Here is a 24,809-nt window from a genome sequence, read left to right on the forward strand (position 1 = left end):
TACAATGAATTTCCTAGACATGATATAACACAATATTTTAAGGGTTTAGTAGTACAAAAATATCACATTTAAAAAAAAATGTGTCCAAGGTGTGAGAGGCCAATAACGACATAAACAGAGTCTGATGCAAATTCCAGCGGTTTTTAAATTCCTTTCATTAGGCTTAACCTCAACACATCTATATGGGAGAAAAAGAAACTAATAAATTGAGAGCTTAATAGAGGCACCAAGTACTTCCCTACCTTATCCCACTTAAGAATGACTAACTTCTGACAGGAAATTTACTGTGAGCCATTCATGTATTGAAACTCATGTGAACCTAACAACCCTATGAGGTAGGTATTATTAGTATCCCCCTGTTTCAAGATACACGGAGAGGTTAAGTATCACACAACCAAGAGGTGTTGGAGCCTGGACAGGACTGCAGGCTTATGACGTCAGGCAGCTGGGCACCAGCACCCTGAATTCTCACCTAACACATGAAACTGCCTCACAGCCTTCACTCTCAGAGGAGGAGACTGAGGCTCAGAGAGATTAGGAGACGTCTGTTCATCGTAACAAAGGGACTGCATGGTGGAGCACGGACTCGAATCCATATCTAACGCTGAATTCTCATAAGCAGCTTCCTGTTTTCACCAAACCTTTGCCCCAGCTTGCAATACTGTCAGAAGTCATTTATCCCTATTCCTCAAGGGAGGGTTGCTAGCCAGGTCGTCTCCCTTCTCTTCTCTTAGCCAAACTGCCAATATTCCTACTACAGTATGAGCTTTTGGCCCTTGAGGCATCTGAAAAATACAAAATAGGATTTACGCTCTTCACAGCTATGTAAAATTAAGTATTCAGGTCTATAAATCTGTCATGGAATATGGAAAATCAAATGCATTTGTCTGAATGGAGAAATTAGTGGCTGATTCATATTATTTCTCATTAATATTAGAATATTCAGGAAATTAAGTACCATTTTGAAATCCACATTATTAAAGCTTTTAGGTCACACACCTTGCCTGATTTGATCCTAAATGCACTGTCCTCAAATCCTGACTTTCTTGGGTGAAGCAGAATAATGGGGTCAAGGTAGGAGGACAGGAAACTTTGGTTCCAGACCCAGCTCCACTGTAAGAATAGAAAATTGTGGCTTGGGGCACAGCACTCAGCTTCTTGGAAGGCAATCTCCCCCTCTACAAAACAGGGATGAAAATATTTATCCACTACCTCACAGGGCTGTTGCAAGAACTGACTGAGATAACATGTGAAATTGTTCTGTGAACTCTGAAGCCCTGCAAAATCTGTTATGAATATGCAGTGACGCTCTTGCCTGACGTTAGCCAGCAGGAGAAGGGGCTTCAGGACCTCTGATGATGGCAAAGAGGGAGACAGCAGTCTGTCCCCCTAATCCCACATGCCCAATAATTCACCCTCCAGGTGAAATCATCACTGGATTTTCAGGGTCAGGAGCTGTGTTCTTAAACAACAGTGAGAGATAATAAGCAATGATTTAAATAAAAGGCTTGAGAACTCCTGGAAGGCACAATCACCACTGCAACTCTCATCCAAACAAGTCTCCAAGGGACGTCTGAGGATGCTCTAGGGGAGCTTTCATTGCTAAACCCTTTGATCAAGTGCAAGATGGGTGAAGATCTTAACCTTAAAATTACTCAAAAATGAATTGACATGCATAATGCTTAGGTGTCTTACTCTTTTTTTTTTAATCCACTGGAAAAAAAAACTTAAGAAAAACAAACCTAATACCTTAAAATCTAATGTTCAGAACACTTCAGATATTCCTTTTCAGATGTTTTTACTTTCCCTTCTTGTGTCACATTATCGACATGCCAGTATCCAAGTCTATTACCAAACCTGCCAAAGAGATGCATATATGGAGAATAGCCCTTTTTTAAAAAGGCGCGAAATAGCTAAAGATCTTCAAATTCAACTACAGTAACAGCTGCCCCTCTCTTAAAATAAAAGATGCCTAATTATTGGTATTCATGTGGTCAGACTATACCCTCAGAAGACACAGAGCCACCCTTTCAGACCACAACAGAAATCCTTTTAAGCCATTTGACATCTTGCACAGTACAGTTTTAGACCTGCACATATGTCTCAGTTAAGGGCAGAAAATTCACATGATTACAAACCCTAGAAAAAAAAATGTTTAAGACAAAGAGGCCAAAATTTTGAAAATAAATACATAAAAGAAACAGAATTTTTAAAAATTATAGTACAAGGAAGCCAGTGCACTGACGAATGGCACATTACTACATTAATGATGGAAACTATGAATATTCATTGCACAATAGTCATAAATAGAATGAAGGGATACCAGAGACTGCAGATGGGGCAAAAACTCAGATAGCTTTTAAAAGAAAAAAAAGAAGAAGAAAGAAGGAAAGAAAACACATACAGCCTTAGACAATGCTATTTAAGTAAGGGTCCCTGGGTGGAAACTTTGATCTAAGATAAGATAGGGCAGTAAGGAAGGAATTTCCTTTCAAAAAGGTAAATAAATAAACAGTATAAAATACCCAGAATGACAGGAAGAGCTTTCAGTAAAAACACACTCTGGGTAGTCTTTGCTTAGGATGTTTGGGATAATCACTACTAAGGTTAGTAAGTACTGCCACACCCCCTCACATCCCCAACTCCCCACTTAGAGAAGGAACAACCCCAGATAAAAATCCAACGCACTGATGTGCAATCCTGAATGTTTAATTTGTATGTATCTTGGGAATAAGGAGGAAAAACCAAAGATGCAAATAGAATTAACCCCAAAACACGTGCTCATGAATCACAGATTGTGTTTCTCCCATTAGAAGCTAGAGACTTCTGGGAAAAGTTACCACACTGGACAGACAGTTGTTCTAAAGGACAGTTTCAAGATATGGACAGAAACCCCATAAGCTCTAGATGAGCAAAAACACTACCACACAAATGGACAGTCGTTACCTGTTTTTAAAATATGTGCACAGATTATTCTAAATTGCTGTCTCCAAACTAACCATAGGGGCAAAAAGACATGGGTACTAAATTATTGAGAACACATAACATCTGGCCTGTACTGTTTAATTAGATGAGAAAGAATCCTTCCGGCAAATGCCACAGGATGGATGGGACTGGAGGAAGCACCTACTCTAAGTAGGAAAATCCATTTGTTTGCAGCACTTTCATTTTGTTTCTCAATTAGTCCCACAGCCAAGGGCTACCCTAATACACTCTTAGCATTCATTTGCAACTTCAGAGTCGCAGAATTCAAGTAAATGTAATTCAATCGTCATTTAAATGCAAGGAACTTTCAGCGTTCCTTTCAGAAGGCCAACGATCCAGCAGGTCCCTTCCAGCGGCTACTTTAGCCGTCGGGAAGGGGGCTGTCTAGGTCACCCACAGTTCTGCCACTTCACCAGCCCTGGAACCCTGGGCTGGTTTCTTAACTTCTCTAAACCTTAGTTTCCCCGTCTGTAAAAGTAGAAATACTAATGCCAATTATGGGGAAGACTAAATAATGTGCACAAAGAAAAATCATTTAAGGGTTTATCATTTATTTTTTCAAGTCTCATCACCAATAAATGGTGGGACTTCCCTGGCAGTCCAGTGGTTAAGACTCCATGCTTCCAAGGCAGGGGGCGTGAGTTTGATCCCTTGTCGGGGAACTAGGATCCCGCACACCACACAGCGAGGCCAAAGGATTAAAAAAAAAAAAAAAGTTTGAAAAACATTTTTTAAAAAATGATTGGTGGGCTTCCCTGGTGGCGCAGTGGTTGAGAGTCTGCCTGCCGACGCAGGGGACACGGGTTCGTGCCCCGGTCCGGGAAGATCCCACATGCTGCGGAGTGGCTAGGCCCGTGAGCCATGACCACTGAGCCTGCGCGTCCGGAGCCTGTGCTCTGCAACAGGAGAGGCCACAACAGTGAGAGGCCCACGTACCACAAAAAAAAAAAAAAAAAAAAAGATTGGTGAATTCTAAAAAAGAGAGGGAGAAAGAAAAAAGAAATGTTATGTCTGAATTATGGAAATAAATTCACCAAAAAGACCAAAAATATGTTCTGTTTATTCTTTCAAGCAACATTTATTCAGCACATACTAGGTGCAAAGCACTAAGCTGAACAAACAAGTATAGAGAGAGGAAGAAATGATCTCTGCCCCCAGGAACCAAACACCCCCGTTAAGGAAATAAAAGATGATTTTAAGGACGCAAATATCTGCTCAGACAACAGGTCCCAAGATCTTGATATGCAGTGCCTATGAGGGGATAACATACTGATGGGGGAAAAAAAAACACCAAAAAACAATTCCTCAACACATGGGCACAGGACACACAGATAGGGACAAGGGGTCTACCCCTGCCAAGACAATGAATAGGTTCCAGGAAAAATGTTGGTAACCAAGAAAGAAGAACCAAATAGACATCACCAGGAGAACCTACAGGGGAGGCATCGACCCAGAAGTGAGAAAGCACGGGATGATTTTCCTCCCTCTATATAAGAGGTAATTACCGTAGATCTTTCTGGCAACTCCTGTCGACAGATACACACTGTAGATGTGATGTATGTGAGCCCTGTTTCCTACTAAAACATTAGTTAAGAATGCTCACAAATGGACTTCCCTGGTGGTGCAGTGGTTAAGAATCCGCCTGCCAATGCAGGGGACACAGGTTCGAGCCCTGGTCCGGGAAGATCCCACATGCCACAGAGCAACTAAGCCCGGGCACCACAACTACTGAGCCTGCGCTCTAGAGCCCACAAGCCACAACTACTGAAGCCCGTGTGCCACAACTACTGAGTCCACATGCCTAGAGCCCGTGCTCTGCAACAAGAGAAGCCACCACAACGAGAAGCCCGTGTACCGCAAGGAAGAGTAGCCCCCGCTCACCGCAACTAGAGAAAGCCCGCACGCAGCAACAAAGACCCAACTCAGCCAAAACTAAATTAATTAATTTAAAAAACTAATAATGCTCACAAATGCAGAGCCCCTGACTGTCTCCTAAAATCCCATCCACGCATGGAGCTGACAAACCCCACCAGTGGACATTCCTTTCCGCCAGATCCAGTCAATACAGGGTCATGGCAAGGCCACTGAGATGGGGGAGAAGGGGAGCAGTGGCAGGAGGAAGACTCAGCTTGGACTTCACAGTTTCCCCATCTTTAAAATGAGGAGGTTCCTAAAATTTGATCACTGGTGTTCCACGATCAAGTCAGCCATCGTGTGACCTACAGACGTGTGAGGGCTCACATGGAGAGAAGCATGACACAAATGTCACTGAGCATGAGGGACGCTGGCCCGCTATGTGCCAAATCTGTTATAGGGTTTACAAGCGTTATCTGATTAATCATAATAACATTGCCAGGTACATGATCCTTGATGTACAGATAAGGGAAAGGAAGTGCACAAAGATTGTCTGGAGGGTGGGAGTGGGGAACCCCAGCTGGACTACAGGAGAAGTGAGATCCCAAAGCTCCTGTTCTTGTGTTTTCCCGCTCTCCACCCAGCTTCAGAGAGAGCTCAGGGTGGAGATGTGCAGCTGCACAGCCCTGGAGGGCACACAGAGCAACAACCAGGACAGCCAGCACCAACCACTTGAAAATAAAAGGAATCTCGGGAAAAAAAAAAATACCCAACGCATCAACCATTGAATCAAAAGTTCCTGACACTCATCTCCAAACTGGTGCTCTTCGCTGATCCCCAAAACAGTGGTAGAGGTCCCACTAAAAGTTCATAAACATTTTTCAGGTTTCTAAAAATACCCTGCGCTAACGGCAACATCTTGCAGGACACACTTGTGGCTTTCATCACAGAAACATTTAACATACAGACTTTTAAGACCAAAGGAATGTCAAGAAGATAACGAATAGAAAGGCATCTCTCGATCTTTCAAAAATAAATGTAAGAATTCCTCAATACAACCTTCAACTCATTAAACATAATTGGCAGTTCTCTAACACAGAAGGCTTAAAGAACTCACCAACAAAAACTATGACATGTATCTGAGGACCCTCTGATTATTAAATATCTAGAGAAGTAGAAATAATCACTATCTTATGCTCATTAAATTTTTTAATTTGAAAAAACACTCATCTGAGACCTAATAAAAATGATAGCCTTCATTTAGAAAGTAACAAGCATCAAGAAGAAAAAAAAAATGATAAAATCATTCCGTGTAATACTGGAAAGTAAGAGCTAAAAGAAATCATTTGCAGATGACATGATTATATACCAAGAAAACCCAAAGGAAACCTCTGAAAAACAGTGGAGCTAATACAGTTGAGTAAAATAACGAAATGCAAAATAAACATGTCAAAATCTACAGGAGCAAAGCAGAAACAAGAGAAATTCATTCTCATCCTTAGTTAGCAATTATTTTCTAAAAGATGTCTCAAAATAGCATTATTGACAAATACAAAAAGCAGGTCATAAAAATTTTTAAAACTACAATACTTTACGAAGAGATCTTTAGCTTTAAAAAAAGGCTTAAACGATAATAAGAATATCCTATGTTCCGGGATGAAAAAAAAAAAATGTAAACTTATGGAAAGGATATTTTTTAATAGCACTGAAAGAAAACTTTTTACTAAATGTACAACTTAAGTTTTTAAACTTCAATTTTTTTATATCATCTGTATTTTTTTAACTTTTTCATTAATGACCAGGTGTTGTTTTACAATGTAAAAATATAACAGTGTTAGAATTAATAACAATAAAAACACCAAAAGTTTTCAAATGCAATCTTTGAGTTTTGAGGCTGTATTTTAATCGAATTTCCAGTTTTCTTAAACCCCTAAATACGTGTCAATTGAGTTATTAGAAATCAGTTTAACAAGACTGAGCAGCAGGCACAAAGAAACAGGGAAGAACTAAGTTTCACTTCTTTCCCTTCCTTTAGTCTCAAGATAAATGTAATTTGAAGTTTCAAAAAAAAAGACAGGTGCTAAAACAAGGAGCAGCACATCATACTCGTCACTGGCCTCCGAGGTCACTAGTCACTAGTCACTAGTCACTCCACCTCCAGTGGAAGTGGAAACCAGTTAGAGGCTCTCACGTGAGTTAAATGGTCCCCAAGCAAACAGCAGGAAGGGCTGGCAAATACATTCATTTTAAAAGTAAATATTAACTTAATGAGCTTGCTGACCGGAAAACTGATACTGCTCTCCTGAGATTTTCACTTCCCTGCTCCTTCTCATCAAAAAAGAAAGAAATACTAAGAAGGCACACATACTCCTATTTCTGAGCCCACTGACAAGTACCAGGGAAGAATCTAAAAATCACTCTTTATGTCTGTGTCCGCAAAACTTCCCATCTCGACTGGTTGTAAAAGCAGAAAGACAAAGTAAATCAGACAATATACATGCCACAACTAGTCCATGAAACGCAGTAGGGGGCATAAGGAAGTTCAGGTCTCTTTTTAGGGGCCATAATTCTGCTATCCCATTGCAGAACCAGGGCCAGTCATTATAAAGCATCTGTCTTGCTTGCCTGCCTGCCTCTTTGCCCTTCTTCTACCCTTACCTGCACCAGTCACGCACCAGAAAAGAATCATGTCTGTCACAGTGGAAGGATGGCACAGGCAGCCACAAAGGTCACTACATTGGCTGGACCCAGTGCATGGATTGTGAAAAAAGCTCAGGGCAAAAAAAGCCCAGTGGCTGGCAGCTAGACCATTTGCTTCAGAGAAGATGGAGATGACTGTCCCCACCAAGATCAAGCAGTTTCAGGATAAAAAGGAAAAATAAAAAAAAAGGAAGAAAAAGAAAACACAATGATATTGGAAGCATAAGGAAGAGGAGAAAGAAAGAAATGCTCTGTTTCTTTTCTCAGCACCCACCCTACCAATAAAATGGAATAAGAAGCATTCAATGTCTCTCTCCATGCCCACCTACTAGTTTTTTTTTTCTTACTAAGATATAACTATTGAAAAGATCTGCCTGTTTCCTCTATAGTTTTAACCTTCACAAACATTTCAGTTGTCACATATGAAATAAAAATGAAGCTAGAGTCACTTCACATGCACGAGCTAATAATCCAAGCGTATACATAGCCGGGCCTTGAAGTAAAGAAATGAATTTCTCATCTGACACTTTCTGTTCAATATTAACTTTTTACCTTGTTTAAGGAAGGCAATGTACACCCATTGAAAGATGTCCTGACATTATGTTCTGAACATGCCACTTAAAACACATACTCTCATAATGCCTCCCAGCTCCAACCAACCTGTAGGCAGGCCGGTTGGTGATCCAGGGTACCTCATGCAACAGTTAACATTCCATAACCTTCACTGTGGGCAGTGCCCTAACGTCTAACTGGAAATTTGTATTAAACGACCAAGGATCAAGCTTGTATCTCAAAACAATTCCACCCAATCCCCATCCATATACAGATAAAAATGGCAATACAAGCACAGTTTTAACATAAGCATGAAACTGAAATCTAAAATGTAAAGAGTAATTGAGAGAAGAGACCTCCTTGATCTCACGCTAACCAACCACGTTCTCTTTGGCAACTTACTTAATCTGCCTGGATGGACCTCAGTTTCCTGTCTGTAAAATGAGTATAACTTGACTCAAAAATGACCTAGCTCCACTGAAGGAATCTTTTAGGTTCACTCACTCTTGTGCCTTATTAGGAAAACCATTCAACTGTTAGAATTATTACCAAACATCAGTTGCATCTTTGTAAGAACGCTGGGTCCTTTCTCCATCTACCCGCCATACACCACACCGTACCACCCGTGTATTGTTTCTCCCTTCTCCTGGGAAGCAGCCTAGTAAAATGCCAAGCACACACTGCAGTCAGAGTGACTAGGCTGGAATCGCGGATTAATGGGCTTTCTAGCTGAGGGGCTTTGAGCAAGTCACAACTTCAGTGAACCTCAATTTCCATATTATCCTTCTGTTGTTTTTCCTTTTTTCAGATGTTTCCCCCACGCAGAGGAAACATATGCTTTACAAAGCTGAGATCATACTTATGGTTGCTTTCACTTAACATTGTAATTATTATTTTTTGCTTTTTAATATTTTATAAATTTTCTGCAATGTGCATATTTACTTTTCTTAATAGCAAATATTTAAATTATTCAGTGAAAAATATGTAATTGTGACAAAAAGGGAAAATTCTGAACCAGAAAAAAAGTCCAGGGTGATGCCAACATGCTGTGTTGCCTGAAAAAAAAAATTCAAATGGAGAGAAATGTGTGTGTGTGTGTGTGTGTGTGTGTGCACGTGTGTGTGTGCGTATATAATAACATAATAAGTGAAAGAAAAGGAACACTGTAGATACTAAAAGTGAATCACCCAAAATTGTGGTCATCCAATGTCATTCACATGGGTTTTAAGATTTTTATTTTCTAATAACTGTAGAGAAAGTAATGTAAAGGCAGACTTGTGTATCTTGCAAAGTACATATTTATTTATTTTTTCCTTTTATGACCAAAGCACCTTTTTGTTGTACATGTAACACACCATCTAGATAAAGTAATGCAAACCTCTGGGGAAAGTTCTGAGCTAAATTAGGGCACCTGGGGACAGGCCATATGTTACCAAGCCTTCTGCACACCTGAACCCCAATATCTAATGACCCAAGGATGCTCATTTATAAAATTAAATAGTCTGCCTTTTAGGAGAAGAGAATCAAGCACTACAGAACGTTCTCCACCATGTTCATTTGAAGACAATATAAGGAGAGCTATAGAGCTGAAGAAGATTTAAAATAAATGAGCAACTATAACACAAAAGATGCTGTAATTCATGCCCTGAATGACTATTACTAACATACTATTTTATCTCATCAATCTTACCTCTTCTTTACCTATAATGTTTTTAATTAATGCAATTTCCATTAAAATTGAAAAACAATCATTACTCTTATTCATTTTAATCTGTTGTAGAATATTATCTACCTAGCCCCTTCTTTGTTAAACATTTCTTTATCACTGTCTGAGTTTTTCTTTTAGCTAAAATACCTAAAAAATAAATGTGATATTAAGAAATATACAATTGTAGAACTAGGACTATATTTTCGGAACCAAAAATCAGGATGCGTGATCTGAAATCAAGAGCTGTTCAAAAAAATTCAGACTGCATGTGATTGTACCAATATCCATCTTCAACTCACTTCTAATAGTTAGTAACAGATATGTTAGAAGAGTGGTCCTCAATCATTTTTATCATCAAACCCACTTGCAGGATATGACACACTGTCAAAAAATAACCTGTGCTAAGCTAACTGCAGGAGCAATATTCTTAAGGTGTGTGCTTTGGGGTAGGGGGAAGAACCCTGCACCAAAATCTTCATTCAGGGAGCATTTAGAAAACTTCCACCCTCCACACCATCACTGTTTTATAGAGCGGGTGCAATTCCCTATTTTGAAAATCGTTTAAAATAGAACAAATAATGCTCTGAGGTAACTAAGTTATGGCCATAGCCCAGCCTTAAGGCAAGGAACAGGCAAGAGGAACATACTTCATTTTGTTTCCACCAAGACATATGTCATGCGTGATCATTTCATACTTGGTACATCACCATGGGCAAACTCTGGAATATGCCAAATTCCTGGTATTCTAACTGCAACTCAGCCCCTTTCTTTCCCACTCAAGAAAATATATCAAAACACAATTGAGAGACTGACATCAATCTGCTCTATATTTTTTTAAAGGAAATGATTTGCATACTTCAATATTTCAGCTGATGGAACACCCAGTTGTAACAATGTGCTTGACGCAGGCTAGGCTACACTGAATATGAAGATACATTCTAGACATCACACTTTATAGACATCTCACATGAGGGTATCCATAGATTGAGAAAACACAATCAGCAGATTGAAAAACACATGGAATTGACGACTCCAAGAGACTTCCACGTTCTCGGTCCAATTCCAAGTCCCTTTCAATACTTAAAAGTCTGATTTGCCAGGCTGGAAAAAACTATCAGTGGAAAGTTAAATAAGTACTCTACCTGATACAATTTAGGCTGAGTATACAATTACGTGTTGAAGCAGTTTTTTCTACTTTAACTATATGGCCATGAAAGCCTTAAAGTTTTTCCCCACACATCCATTAGCATGCATATAAGATTTAATATCATGGAATTTAGAGTAGCTATTTAAAAGACGCAAGAAAAAACTATTAACCTCATTATTAAAAATTAAGCATATAATGTTGTGGTGCAAGACAGCGAAACACTGTAGTAAAGAGTACTGTCATACTTTCAGATCATAAAAAATACATATTTTTAAGAAAATCCCCAGGCTCATATGCTGGGAAGGAAGGAAGGGAGGGAGAGAGGGACAGAAGGAGGGAGGGAGGGAGGGAGGAGGGAGGAAGGGAAGAGGAGAGAGACAGGGGCAGGGAAAGGAGAAGAGGAGGAGACAGGGAAAGAAAGAGAGAGAGGAAGGAAGGAGGGAGGAAAAGAAAGAAGGGAGGAAGGCAGAAAAAAGTAAAAGAGAAAATAAAATTTAGAAACTAAATAAAGAATTGAAGAATAAGCAGAACCAACTTTACACATTGAAAATAAGATAGATTCAGAAGGAAAAAGTGAGTATTCCTTCAATTACTGTCTTTACATGGGAAGAGCTCCTTCAGGAAGCCTGACATTGATGCATTCTGGAGAAATCAAGCTTGCAGAATTAAGAGCATTTTGCTGGTTCCAATTTTTGGTAACTGTGCCTTTCGTAAATTTTATGACACAGAGAATAAGAAGAGTTAAGTGTGTTCTGGACTATAAAAAATATATCTAATAAATGTATCCCTCAGAGAAGGATCATTTAGAAAGGAATGTCTGTCACAATGCCCTAAAGGTCATCACACTCCAGATCGAGTGGAGACCACGATTCCAGTCCTCAGAGAAACCTCACCCCCTGACTTAGCTGATTTCAACTATCATTATGGCTCCATGAAAAACGGGCCATCTCAAACACAACCAAGCAATTTAAGGATTTGAGGATTATGAATCAGTGGCTCAATTTCAGTCAGAAGGAAAATGGGTATAATGTGCTGCCTATAGCTGGATTCATTTTGTACCTGTTGAAGAAAATCCTAAGTACTTGGGTTACAGAGACTTCCTAAGCCAAAGGTCGGCTTTCTGCAAATGAATTCAAACATGCAAATGAAAGCACTGCCTAGAAGGGAACACCAGCCACCTTACAAGAGAGGCTTCCTACACCCTAATGGGCCTACTTGTCAGGATATGCACTGCCCACAAGAGAGACAGGACGCTACTCAATGCTTTCAACTTCTGTAACATTCTGTCTTTGGGGAATGAAGAATATAAATGTGACTAATTCTCCCAAATGTCATACATTTTGCATTTTGTGACAGGCACCTCCTCTCTGAATCTTTACAGCACTACCCAGACATTTTAGCCACTGTCTGGGACTAGATATAATTATGGTAATTATGTCTACCATAATTAGGGAGAGGGTAAATATGATCAAACATTTATAGAAAGGAAAAACTGAAGTGCAGAAAGTTTTAAGAATCAGAAAATTTCAACTAAATTTCCAAAGAGAGAATTAAGGAGGAAGTGAGGTTCTTTCTCAGCCATCCAAAATGTTGAATTTTAAATATAATGACTTACCAGATTACTGGCATGATCAGAGAACAGTCTGTTAATTTCTAGACCTCTCTCATGCGATGGGTTCATATCATCCAGGGTTGGCAAACATGACCATCGTAAGAGTAAAATAGAATATAAAGTAATGTAAAATCTTACTATAAAGAGAAAGTGAGATTGAACCTGTGCCCAGGCCCAACGCTGCAAGATGACAGGAGCTGGTCAACCTGCGAATGCCTGCGCGATGAAGTCTTGTGAGACTGACTAGACTGAGAGTCAGGTTCTGAGCATATGCAGAGACTAACATAAAACAGACATCAATACAGTTGTCCCTCAGTATCAGCATGGATGCTCAAGACCCTTATATAACATGGCATAGTATTTACACATAACCTACACACATTTTTCCATATACTTCATATTTTTATACATCTTTATTGGAGTATAATTGCTTCACAATGCTGTGCTAGTTTCTGTTGTACAACAAAGTGAATCAGCCATATGCATACATATAGCCCCATATCCCCTCCCTCTTGAGCCTCCCACCCACCCTCCCTATCCCACCCCTCTGAGTCGTCACAAAGCACCAAGCTGATATCCCTGTGCTACACTGCTGCTTCCCACTAGCTATCTATTTTACATTTGGTAGTGTATATATGTCAAAGCTGCTCTCACTTCCCCCCCAGCTTCCCCTTCCTTCCCCTTTAAATCATCTCTAGATTACTTATAATACCTAATACAATGTAAATGATATGTAAATAGTTGTAAATACAATGTAAATATTATGTAAATAGTTGTATATACAATGTAAATATTTTGTAAATACAACGGAAATGCTATATAAATAGTTGCCACCATCCAACAAATTCAAGTTTTGCTTTTTGGAACTTTCTGGAATTTTTTTTTCCAAATATTTTCAATCTAAGGTTGGTTGAATCCATGGACACAAAAGCCACGGATAGCGAGGGCTGACTGTAAATACCTGATGTACAAATCTCTGATTAGGTAAGGATAATGACAAGAAAGATGTTTTGGGAAGGCTGGAGTGGAGGACTGATGGAACAGCAAGACCAATTAAGAGGTTATTGGGATAAAACAGGTAAAAGCGATAAAGTTCTGAACTGAAGTGCTGGCAGCTGGAATGATGATAAAGGTGTTAAAATAAGAGATTACTGTTTGATAAGGGTAGAAAGGTAGGCGAGAGATGGATGATGAAAGGCCTTGAAAGCCAAGCTAGGAATTTAGACTTGAACCTGCAGTTGACAGGGAGTTGTTCTTTTTGTTTTTTTTTTTTTTAATTTTTATTGGAGTATAATTGCTTTACAATGTTGTGTTAGTTTCTGCTGTACAGCAAAGTGAATCAGCTATACGTATACATATATTCCCTCTTTTTTGGATTTCCTTCCCATTTAGGTCACCACACAGTAGAGCATTGAGTAGAGTTCCCTGACAGGGAGCTTTTAAAGTATTACGCAGGAGAATAGCACGATTTGTATTTCAGATCCGTCATTCTGTTGGAATAGGAGGCAAGCTGTAGGCAGGGACGCCAGTTAGAACACTACCGCAGTCCAGACAAGAGAGGCTGAATGTGCACTTCAGCAGTGGGAATGGGCATGACGGAGGGAACAAGAACTAAGCCAAAGCTTGGATGTGGGGCTTGGAGGAACATTTAGGATGGTATCAGGTTTTTGCCTTGAAAAATCATGTGGTTGTGAAAGCCAATCACTGAGATAGGAAAGAGAAAAGGTGCATGTTTAGAGAATATAGGAATTAGTAATACAGATGACCCTTGAACAACTCAGTGGTCAGGGATGCCAACCCTCCGTGCAAAAATTTGAGTATAACTTTACAGTCGGCCCTCTGTATCCACAGTTATGCATCCACAGATTCAACCAACTGAATTTGTTGAAAACAAATCCACGTATGAACCAATCTGCACAGTTCAAACCCATGTTGTTCAAGGGTCAACTGTACTTTATTTATTTATTTATTTATTTATTTTTGGTTGCACAGGGTCTTCGTTGCTGCACGCGGGCGTTCTCTAGCTGTGGCAAGCAGGGGCTACTCTTTGTTGCAGTGCGCAGGCTTCTCATTGCAGTGGCTTCTCTTCTTGCAGAGCATGGGCTCTAGGCATGCAGGCTTCAGCAGTTGTGGCACACGGGCTCAGTAGTTCTGGCTTGTGGGCTCTAGAGCGCAGACTCAGTAGTTGTGCCCCACGGGCTTAGTCGCTCCATGGCATGTGGGATCTTCCTGGACCAGGGCTCGAACCTGTGTCCCCTGCATTGGCAGGCAGATTGTTAACCACTGTGCTACCAGGGAAGTCCCAATGGTCAACTGTTTTTTGTATGCACTGAAATCAAGGTGACTATAAGATACAGAGGCAGAAACATCTAATGGGCAGCTAGATATCTGGGTTTGGAGTTCAGAACAGGAAGCTGAGCCATCCACACTGACGTGAGTATAATAACAGAGCAGCCAAAACCAAGGGACAAACTACTAAAGGAGAGCAAGAAAAAATGACCACAGAGCACAGGGGTTTCCATTACGATGGAAGAGACGGGGAAGACTTAACCACGCTCAGAGCCTCGGTTGAAATACCTGTAAAGGGGAAGAGACAGGAAACGTAGATAAGAAAGGAAAGAATCAATTACACAAGCTTCTGGAGTGGAAAGGAGGGAAAGGAATCAAGAGGATAGGAGGAGGAACCAGGCCAGCAGAGGAAAAGACACATCCTCCTCTCAGGGAAAAAAAAGAAGTATGATTAGAGCAAATAAGGTATATATGTAGGCAAGGAGCTGATGTGTAATATTATTGTGTTCTAAGGTGAAGGCTGTTATCAGTTGAATTGTAGCTACCAAAAATTCCTATGTTAAGTCTTAAGTTACCCCAGTACCTCTGAATGTGATCTTATTTGAAAACAGGATCACTGCAGATACAATTAGTTAAATTAAGATGAGGTCATACTGGAGTAGGGTAAGCCCCTAATTCAATATGATTGATGTCCTTATAAAAAGGGGAAATTTGGATACACAGACACTCACTGAGTGAAGATGATGTGAAAACACATGGAGAAGATAGCCATCTACAAGCTAAGGGAAGAGGCCTGAAATAGATCCTTTCCTCACAGCCCTCAGAAGGAACCAAACCTGCCAACACTTTGATTTCGGACTTCTGGTCTACAGAATTGTGAGAAAATAAATGTCTGTTGTTTAAGCCACCTAGTCTGTGGTATTTTTCTATGGCAACTCTAGCAAATTAATAGAGAGGAAAAGTCATCTAGTAAAGGAAGGAGGGGTGGAGGAGGGTAGCTTGAATGTTTGAGGGAAGTGGAAATGTTTCAGCAGGAAACAGCCCAGCCACACAGTGCAAGACTGTGCACAGTTGCCTCGGGTTCCAGCGAAGGCTGGAAATGATAAATTTATTTGCAGAGTGATTTCCTCAAGCAGCTTTTGGCAGCCACTGGGTAAAGAAGGAAAAGATGCCAGGTCAAAATCGAGACCTGGCAGAGTAGATTACAAGCAAAATACAAAGGGGTAAGGCCACTGAGGATACTGTCAAGGGAGTGATATACCATGAGTGAACAGAAAAGGAAATCAAGGAGGGAGGATGGGTTGTGGGACAGAAGAATGGGACAGGGCAGGCAGAGGAGGGGTCCTCTGGAAACTGAGAGCCAGCAAAGAAGAGATAGAGGGAGTATAACAGGAGCAAGAGGGCTAAGGAATGACTGTTACTGAGATTTAATATTTTAGATGAGCAAGTCAGGGAAGTCTGAAGCTGGAACACTGTATACAACAAATACATCATTCACAAGACACTGAGGCCTCCAGTGATGAAGACAGTTAGGGTGAGAAAAGACTGCAACAGCTTCCACCATCCTCAAAAGATGGAAAAGAATGACCAGGAATATCCCCAAATCATATTTGTACCTAACCCCTAGACTTTGGTTCTCATAAAAATCACTGCCGTATTTATCATCTTGGGTATTAGTTATCTCTTTATACAAAATAACAAAGAGGGACATGGACTAGAAACTGAGCTCAATGTACATTGCCCGCATCTATCTCCCAATCTGGGTTGGCTGAATCCGTGGATGTGTAACCCCAGATATAGAGGGACGACTGTAAAGTTCTGTGTGGATTTTTGACTGTGCGTGGGGTCAGTGCCCCTCACCTTCACATTGTTTAAGGGTAAACTTTATGCAGAGACTAAACAACATACTACTGAACAACCCCAATGGATCAATGAGAAAAGCAAAAGTGAAATAAAAAAAACACCTTGAGACAAACAGAAAAGAAAATACAACATATCAAAACTTACGTGATGCAGAAAAGGCAGTTATAAAAGAGAAGGTGGGGAGGGGTAAGGGTAAGCTGGGATGAAGTGAGAGAGTGGCATGGACTTATATATACTACTAAATGTAAAATAGATAGCTAGTGGGAAGCAGCCGCATAGCAGAGGGAGATCAGCTCGGTGCTTTGTGACCACCTAGAGGGGTGGGATAGGGAGGGTGGGAGGGAGGGAGATGAAAGAGGGAAGAGATATGGGGATATATGTATATGTGTAGCTGATTCACTTTGTTATAAAGCAGAAACTAACACACCATTGTAAAGCAATTATACTCCAATAAAGATGTTAAAAAAAAACAAGGCAAGGATGGCCCTTTTCACCACTCTTATTCAACACAGTACTGAAAGTCCTAACCAGAGCAATTAGGCAAGAAAAAGAAATAAAAAGCATTAATTGGAAAGGAAGTAAAGCTTTCACTACTTGCAGATGACATAATGCTAGATATGGAAAACTCTAAAGACTCCACCAAAAAACTGTTAGAAGTAATAAATGAATTCAGTAATGTTGCAGGATACAAAATCAATGTCCAGAAATCTGCTGTTTCTATATACAAATAATGAACTATCAGAAAGAGAAATTAAGAAAACAATCCCATTTACAATTGCATCAAAAATTAAAAATATTGAGGAATAAATTTAACCAAGGAGGTGAAAAGACCTGTACACTGATAACTATAAGACACTGATGAAAGAAATAAATGGAAAGATATTCTATGCTCATGATTGGAAGAATTAATATGTTAAAATGTCCATATCACCCAAAGCAATCAATGGACTCAAATTCCATTGGCATTTCTCACAGAAATAGTATGAACAATTCTAAAATTTTTATGGAACCACAAAAGACCCTGAATAGCCAAAGTAATCTTGAGAAAGAAGAACAAAACTGGAGGTATCATGCCCCCTGATTTCAAACTGTATTACAAAGTTATAGTAATCAAAACAGTATGGCATAAAAAGAGACACATAGATCAATGGAACAGAACAGAGAGCTCAGAAATCAACCCACACATATATGGTCAATTAATGTACATCAAAGGAGCCAAGAATATACAGTGAGGAAAGGACAGTCTCTTCAATAAATAATGTTGGGAAAACTGGGCAACTACATGCAAAAGAATGAAACTGGACCCCAATCTTATACCATACACAAAAACTAACTCAAACTGATTAAAGACTTAATATAAGACCTGAAACCATAAAATTTCTAGATGAAAACACAGGCAGTAAGCTCCTTGACATTAGTCTTTACAGTAATTTTTGGATTTGACACCAAAAGGAATAAAAGCAAATATAAACAAGTGGGACTACATCAAACTAAATAGCTTCTGCACAGCAAAGGAAAACATCAACAAGGCAATTGGATTGTTGAATCTGCCATCAAAGGAAACCATCAACAAGGCAACTGGATTGCTGAAAGGAATTAAAAGGCAATCCACTGAATGAGAGAAAATATTCGCAAATTGTGTATCCAAAAGGGATCAGTATCCAAAATATATGAAGATCTTATACAACTTAATGGCAAAAATCAATCCTATTAAAAAATGTGCAGAGAATCTGAATAAACACTTTTCTAAAGAAGACATACAGATTACCAACAGATATAATGTAGAGCGTTGTGACTATAGTTAATAATACTGTTCTGCATATTTGAAAGCTGCTAAGAGAGTAGATCGTAAAAGTGCTCATCACAAGAAAAAAATTCTGTAACTATGTATAGTGACAGACTTGAACTAGACTTATTGTGGTGATCATTTTGCAGTATATACAAATATCGAATCATTAACTGAAACTAATATAATGTATTATACTTTAATAAAGAAAGAAGGAAGGTAAGGAGAGAGAGAGGGAGGGAGGGAAGGAAAAGGAAAAATAAATAAATAGTTCTTTCAAACAGGTCCATAATTCTTTTTCTCCTCTGTTCAAAGTCAAACATTTACATACACCTAGAGAAATCCTCTACATGAGTCAGGAAATAGCAACTACACTCCCTCTCCAGGCACTCTGGAGAAAGCCACTCCTTGAGATAAGGGGCCCTCCAGCTCATAAATACTGAGTTAGGAGTTGCCACACCTCCATGCATATCTAAGAAGCTGACCCAGCCTCCAGATTCCAAGACTCAAATCTTAACTGGATTCCAATGGACTGTAAGGTCCTCCAACTCTGACAGGAAAAGTAGAAGACCAAGAAACGAATTCAAGAAAACATCTATCATTATAATCTGAAGATGATCACAGAAGAACTCAGTGACTTCCTGTTCATGTAATCACAGATCTAGTACTCATTTCTGATCTTGGTAAAATTGTAATTTTATGTTGATTGTTTTGTATGCTGCATTTAAAGACAGAAAGCAACTTGAAGATCATAGTTTTACTGATTGGTTTTACAAATGAGAAAACTGAGTCTTGGGTAAAGTAAATGACCTGCACAAACAGCTAGGAAGTGGCCAATGAGAATCCACATTGGCTGACCCTGGGATGAACACTCTCTCTTCATTTGCAACAGATATTCATTCATATTCAATAGATATTTATTGAATATTAACCATGTGCAAGACACGGAGGGACTACAAAGCAGAACGCAGGCAGTCATTCTCTCAAGGAATCTAAAAAATGGTGTGTTTTAGTCAATATTTTTTACAGTTTTAATATGCAAATCATCACATGAAGTCTTACATGGAATTTTAGGGGAATATCTGAAAGCAATTCTCCTCAGATCTAATACTTAACTTTGAACTAAATCTTTCCATCCTCCTTGCAGCCCTTCAACTACAGAAGGCAGATGTCACGGTAAGAGCATCAATAATGATGGCGAGGACAAACACAAGGACAATGACAAGACCAAATATAAGACATTTACTGTGTGCCAGTGACTATTCTGGTACCTTTATACATTTAGCTTATCTAATCCTCTCAGTAACCTCAGAAGGGAGGTATTATTACACCTCTATTTTTTATAAAAGGCCTGGGGAAAGGAAGTCGATTGCCCTTGAGAGGGTGGTTGAGTTGGGGTTCACACTCAAGCATGTCTTTACTAAGACTGTCTCTCAGGCTCCTGGCCCTGGGCCTTCCCTGATTAACTGAAAATCACCTGTCCCCCCGCCCCCGACCTCAGTGCCTTCACCTTTGAAATGCTGAAATCGGTCACATGATTTCCAGGGTCCCTTCCAGATGGAACATTCTGTGATTTACTGACTTAAGGTATCTAACAAATCTCTTTCCTTTAGCCGAGGAAGGAAAACACTTTATAAAAGCTAAGGATAATTTTGCCCCAAGTTACAAAATCCAGGCCTTCAGCTTTACAGAAGTTTGGGGGTAAGGGAGGGCAGGTAGTTACGGGTTTGACTCATACATTCTTAACTTCCATCTAGGTTCCAGCCGCAGGTGTTTTTGAAAGCTGATGTCACAGCCACGTGGCAGAATAACATACAATCATTAATGGTGGTGTTTAAACAAGACAAAAAGTTTTTTAAATTCCTAATAATGATTAGGAGTCATCTGTAAAAACATGCAAAAATGTATTATAGGTTAAAAGAAAAAAGTAGGATGTAATACATGGGCTATAGTTTGGGTGGGGGGGTTGATTTTGTTTGTTTTTTACATGAGGAAAGAGGCAAGAAGGACATTCAACAGTGGTTGTAATTGGATAATAGGATTTGGGAGTTTTTTTCTTTTCCTTTTCCTTATTTTTTTTAATGTAAACTTAAATTACCTACATAATTAAAGGGGAGACTTTTCCTTATGAAGAGAGAAAAGGTGCCCAAAATTCTCACATTGAATTCTTCTGAGAAGAAAGAAAATACTCTCCTAAAAACATCTCAGTAACACTGCAGAAATTCCAGAAATACAGGTTTAGAGGGGAACATCATTATTACCCACTACAGATGGGAAAGAAAAGACTCCTTTATTGCTTCAGGTCTAGAATCACTAAGTTTCACAGGATGTTTCAGGAATGCTGGCAGGGGAAGTTGCTTTGGAGTCCAGGGACACACAGCTTTGTAGAGCTGGACCCGGGGGAAAAAAGAACAGGTGCAGCAGACAAAGCAGCAGACCATGAGAGCCAAATGTCATGGGCCCCGTCCAGAAATCCCAGTCTGGAGCAGGTTCCCCCTCAGTGCTCTTGCCCTGCACCACAGCCAGCCACATGGCCAAGGGGACTTTCCATGAGCACAAATGTTCTTTCCTCTCTGAAGCACTGCAGCAGAGGGAGAACAGGTAGCGTATTTCATGGAATCTGCAACTGTTAAAACAAATCAAACCACAACCAAACTAATCTATGCTTTCATCAAGCTGCAGGATAAGCACATTGTGTAGATACATCTGTGTTCATACATAAACACTCAATATATATACATATATATAAATACGTGGCCCAGTTTACAACACAGATCAGTGACTGTGGCTTTGGATGGCGACAACCAAACACTTCACTCTACAGCACTCTTGAGAACATTCTGTAAACACATTATTCCTCTGGTGATTCCCACTGATACTACCAAAAACTCAGGAAAGAGTACAATTGAAAAATCACATTCAGAATGTTATTAATTACATAGGAACCCTCTGCCTTTCTTGAACAGGCTTTTTTGCTACTTTGTGGCAAGTAGATAAAGACAGATCTGATATACAAAGAATAGGAAAACTGGAACAGGAAAAGTCAGCTCCTCCTTTGGGAGTCTGACAGACAATATGTGGCGTCAACATCGTATCATACCCTAGTTCAGAGGAGGGCTGCAAGGGAGCCGTGGAGCCCAACTTGCCACAGCTCCAGACATGCCCTGAGTACACACATCACACTGGGCTTCACCAGCACTAACAACATCAAGAAAGCAACAAAACAAAGGCCTGCGGGTGCCTTTTGTTTATTAATTTCAAAAGACACATTTCTGTTGATTGATACCAAAATTCAATTTGAACAGTTATTTAAAACTGGAAAATAACATAATGTAACTAAATAAAGAGATGCCATGGCTTGTTTTTTGTTTTAGGGCATTTTTTTGTTTGTTTGTTTCTAAGTGCAAAGTTGGCACCTACTGACTTTACCTGGCCGTAATTAAATACTTCTAACATTAGATAAAGAAATTTAACCTACCTCATCAAAGGTGTTGTCGTCTTTCTTCAAAGCTATAAAATAAAAGGGGAAAGGAAACAGTTATTGTGAAACATCTCAAAGACACTAAGTATCTAAGTTCTAAAAAACAGAAAAAAAAAACCCAAAGCAATATGGTGTTTTCATTTCAAAAAGTAAAATCGTACCCCAACCTGAATAACAATGTTATGATACAAATGTGAAAACTGCAAATGAGAGAGAGAATTGCACAGCACGCATCTTTGTGAGACAGTTTCATAAATATGTAAATGGAACTATCCTCCCAGCTGTGGAAAAGAAGTATGCATATCTTTCCTCTATTTCTTCTTTAGTAGGAAAATGTTTTAATGAAAGTATTAAAGAATCAAAAAGTAATCTTAAAAAAATTTCCCCTTAAACTTCTGGTGTTTGTTGGTCTATCATTAAGCATGGTGGCTGGACCTCCCAAACCAGTTGTCAGGAAGACATCAACTCTGCACAGTGCCCAGAATGAGATTTTCATACTGAGAGAAGTTTAAGTTTGATGATGAAAGATCAAGCGTGTAAAATAAGCACTGCAGAAACATAATTCAAACAGTTTCAACATGATAACTATTCTAACAAAGTATCACCAAAGGAAACAATACATGTGGAATATTTTATAGGTACTAGCAAATACTTAAAATTTATTTTAAATATTCATGACTTCAGAATTGAAATTTTATTACTCTAAAGAGAAAGAGAAGTATTTCATATATATAGTTGGCAAACACCTAGTTCCTTAAACCCTACAATTATTTAGAATGTTTCAGATTAAGGAGAATGCACAAAGGAGTGAATTTAGCTGAAAACACAAGTTGGAGAAATGTTTCAGAAGTACATAATTGTGCATAAGTGCTTACTGGTCTATAGTGGATAGTTCTATTCAGGATAGAAGTGCTTGGGTAGCTTTTACTTGGAAAGCTATGCTCTGACCAAAGCAATGGAAAACAAATAGTTTGGGCAGTTAAGCTCTGAGAGAAGTCCTGTGCCTAAACTGAAGCCATCACAGCAAAGCTTATATTATACCATCTAGCAATCTTGCAAAGGTTCTTTTCTCTGTGTCATACTATAAATTTGTCTTTTTAAAACATCAAGAAGTCTGTGGTTGTGGTGATGAGTTAAGGCAGTAAAGGGTAGGTCAAGAGAGATAAAATGTTTCTCAAAGTTTAATTTTTAGTCTTCCCCTTTTGCCTAAGAAACTGATCTTGTAATAATTTTCTCTACTTCCTTCATTAGAGAACCATTTCTTCCGAATGGAAAATAAAAAGACAGATCTTTGTCCCAGTTTCAAATGGTTTATCTTGCATCCAATTACTCACCCATATTACATAATGTATTTGACTTAATTTATATTAAATCTAAAATAACCTACTTTGGGGAATTCCCTGGTGGTCCAGTGTTTAAGATTTAAGACTCCATGCTTTCACTGCCAAGGGCACAGGTTCAATCCCTGGTGGAGGAACTAAGATCCCGCAAACTGCTTGGTGTGGCCAAATAAATAAATTAAATTAAATAACCTACTTGGATAGAAAGGTAGAAGATCCTAGGTGATTCTTAATGGTGACATTTTTAATTCACAATATAAAACTTCTAATCCAGAAGGCTTTCTTTAAATATCAGTCAACAATGTTACTAGACTATACCCCTCACTCTCTCAACCCAAGGCGTGTCCTTTAATTAACATACTGGACTAGTGATTCCTTCATAAAATATTAGTGACCTATGTAAATATAAACAAGTTGTTCCATCTAAAAAAAGAACAATTTTTTGGAATAAGAAATGATTAGCTCACTGATTTCAAATACAAAGTGAATTATTGTACAGCCTCATACCTCACTCATTTAACAAAGATTAAGGTAAAACACATTACGTTGTTGCCATGCAAAGTGCAAAGCTACAGCAGCAAGCTTATCATTCACAGCACAGACGTTTAAATATATCTTCTTTACTTGGGACATGATAAAAGTTCTGGAGATTAAGCCATGGGTTTTCCTAAGCAAAGTAACCAGTAAGAACTACAGTTGATAACTTCTCTCAGGGAATTGCAAACAAGGAAGGAAGACCCTCAAATTGAGAGATTAGGAGAGTAGAAACTAGAATGTCTTTAACACCCAGACTGGACTATTTCTCTCTTGCCACCTAAGTCCTGCCAATTCCTCCAACATTCTGGATAAAGGGGTGGGATCTGTAGGTAGAAAGAAAAAGAGGAAATAGAAGGGTCATTGCAGGTGTATTTCCTAAGATATAAAGAGCAGGAAGCCAGATTATCTCCCCTGTACACTATTCTCAAGCCCAGGACACCAGAGGGGAGAATATTTTAAGACCAAGAAGTCTACCCTTTCATTGAACTCTTCATTGCTAGATTGACACCTCGCATAGTTTCTTTAAATATTGTATCCTTTCCCTGAACAGCAGTCAGTGGTAACAAAAAAGACCAATTAAAGATATCTTTGCCAAATATTTATATGGTCATTGATGAATAAACTCTGACCTAGACAAGCACACAACATCTCATTATTGATTACATTCTCTGATTGTCATTAATTATTCATGTAAATACAAACCCACAATTGTCTTCAAGGATATCATGGAATAACAAGCATATTACATTTTTCTGAGTTAACAAAGGGGCATATATTAAGCCATCTAAGATAATCAGATATTCTATTCAGTCCTCTGCTCAGACATTGCTCCCGGCAGAAGTTTTTCCATGATCTCACCAAGACTAAAATGGTATCCCCTCCTATGTTCTTCAACAGCAAGTTATGCTAATCTTCATGGTAGAATGTGTCCATGCTCATTCATTGGCCTGTCTTC

General features: G+C 39.2%; 1 protein-coding gene across 5 annotated transcripts in view; it reads right to left on the reverse strand.

Moving 5' to 3' along the window:
- CDK14 (cyclin dependent kinase 14) overlaps positions 1–24,809 on the reverse strand; it is a 618,912-nt gene that overhangs the window by 562,546 nt on the left and 31,557 nt on the right. For all 5 annotated transcript variants that reach the window (XM_073809735.1, XM_073809734.1, XM_073809736.1 and 2 more), the window contains exon 2: positions 21,975–22,006. Coding sequence is in view for 4 of the 5 variants with exons in the window: in XM_073809736.1 (XP_073665837.1) it covers positions 21,975–22,006 (32 nt within the window). In the remaining variant the exon portion in view is untranslated. The remainder of the gene's footprint in view (positions 1–21,974; positions 22,007–24,809) is intronic.

The sequence above is a fragment of the Tursiops truncatus genome, chromosome 9 (assembly GCF_011762595.2).
Source record: "Tursiops truncatus isolate mTurTru1 chromosome 9, mTurTru1.mat.Y, whole genome shotgun sequence".
NCBI classification, from domain to species: Eukaryota; Metazoa; Chordata; class Mammalia; order Artiodactyla; family Delphinidae; genus Tursiops; species Tursiops truncatus.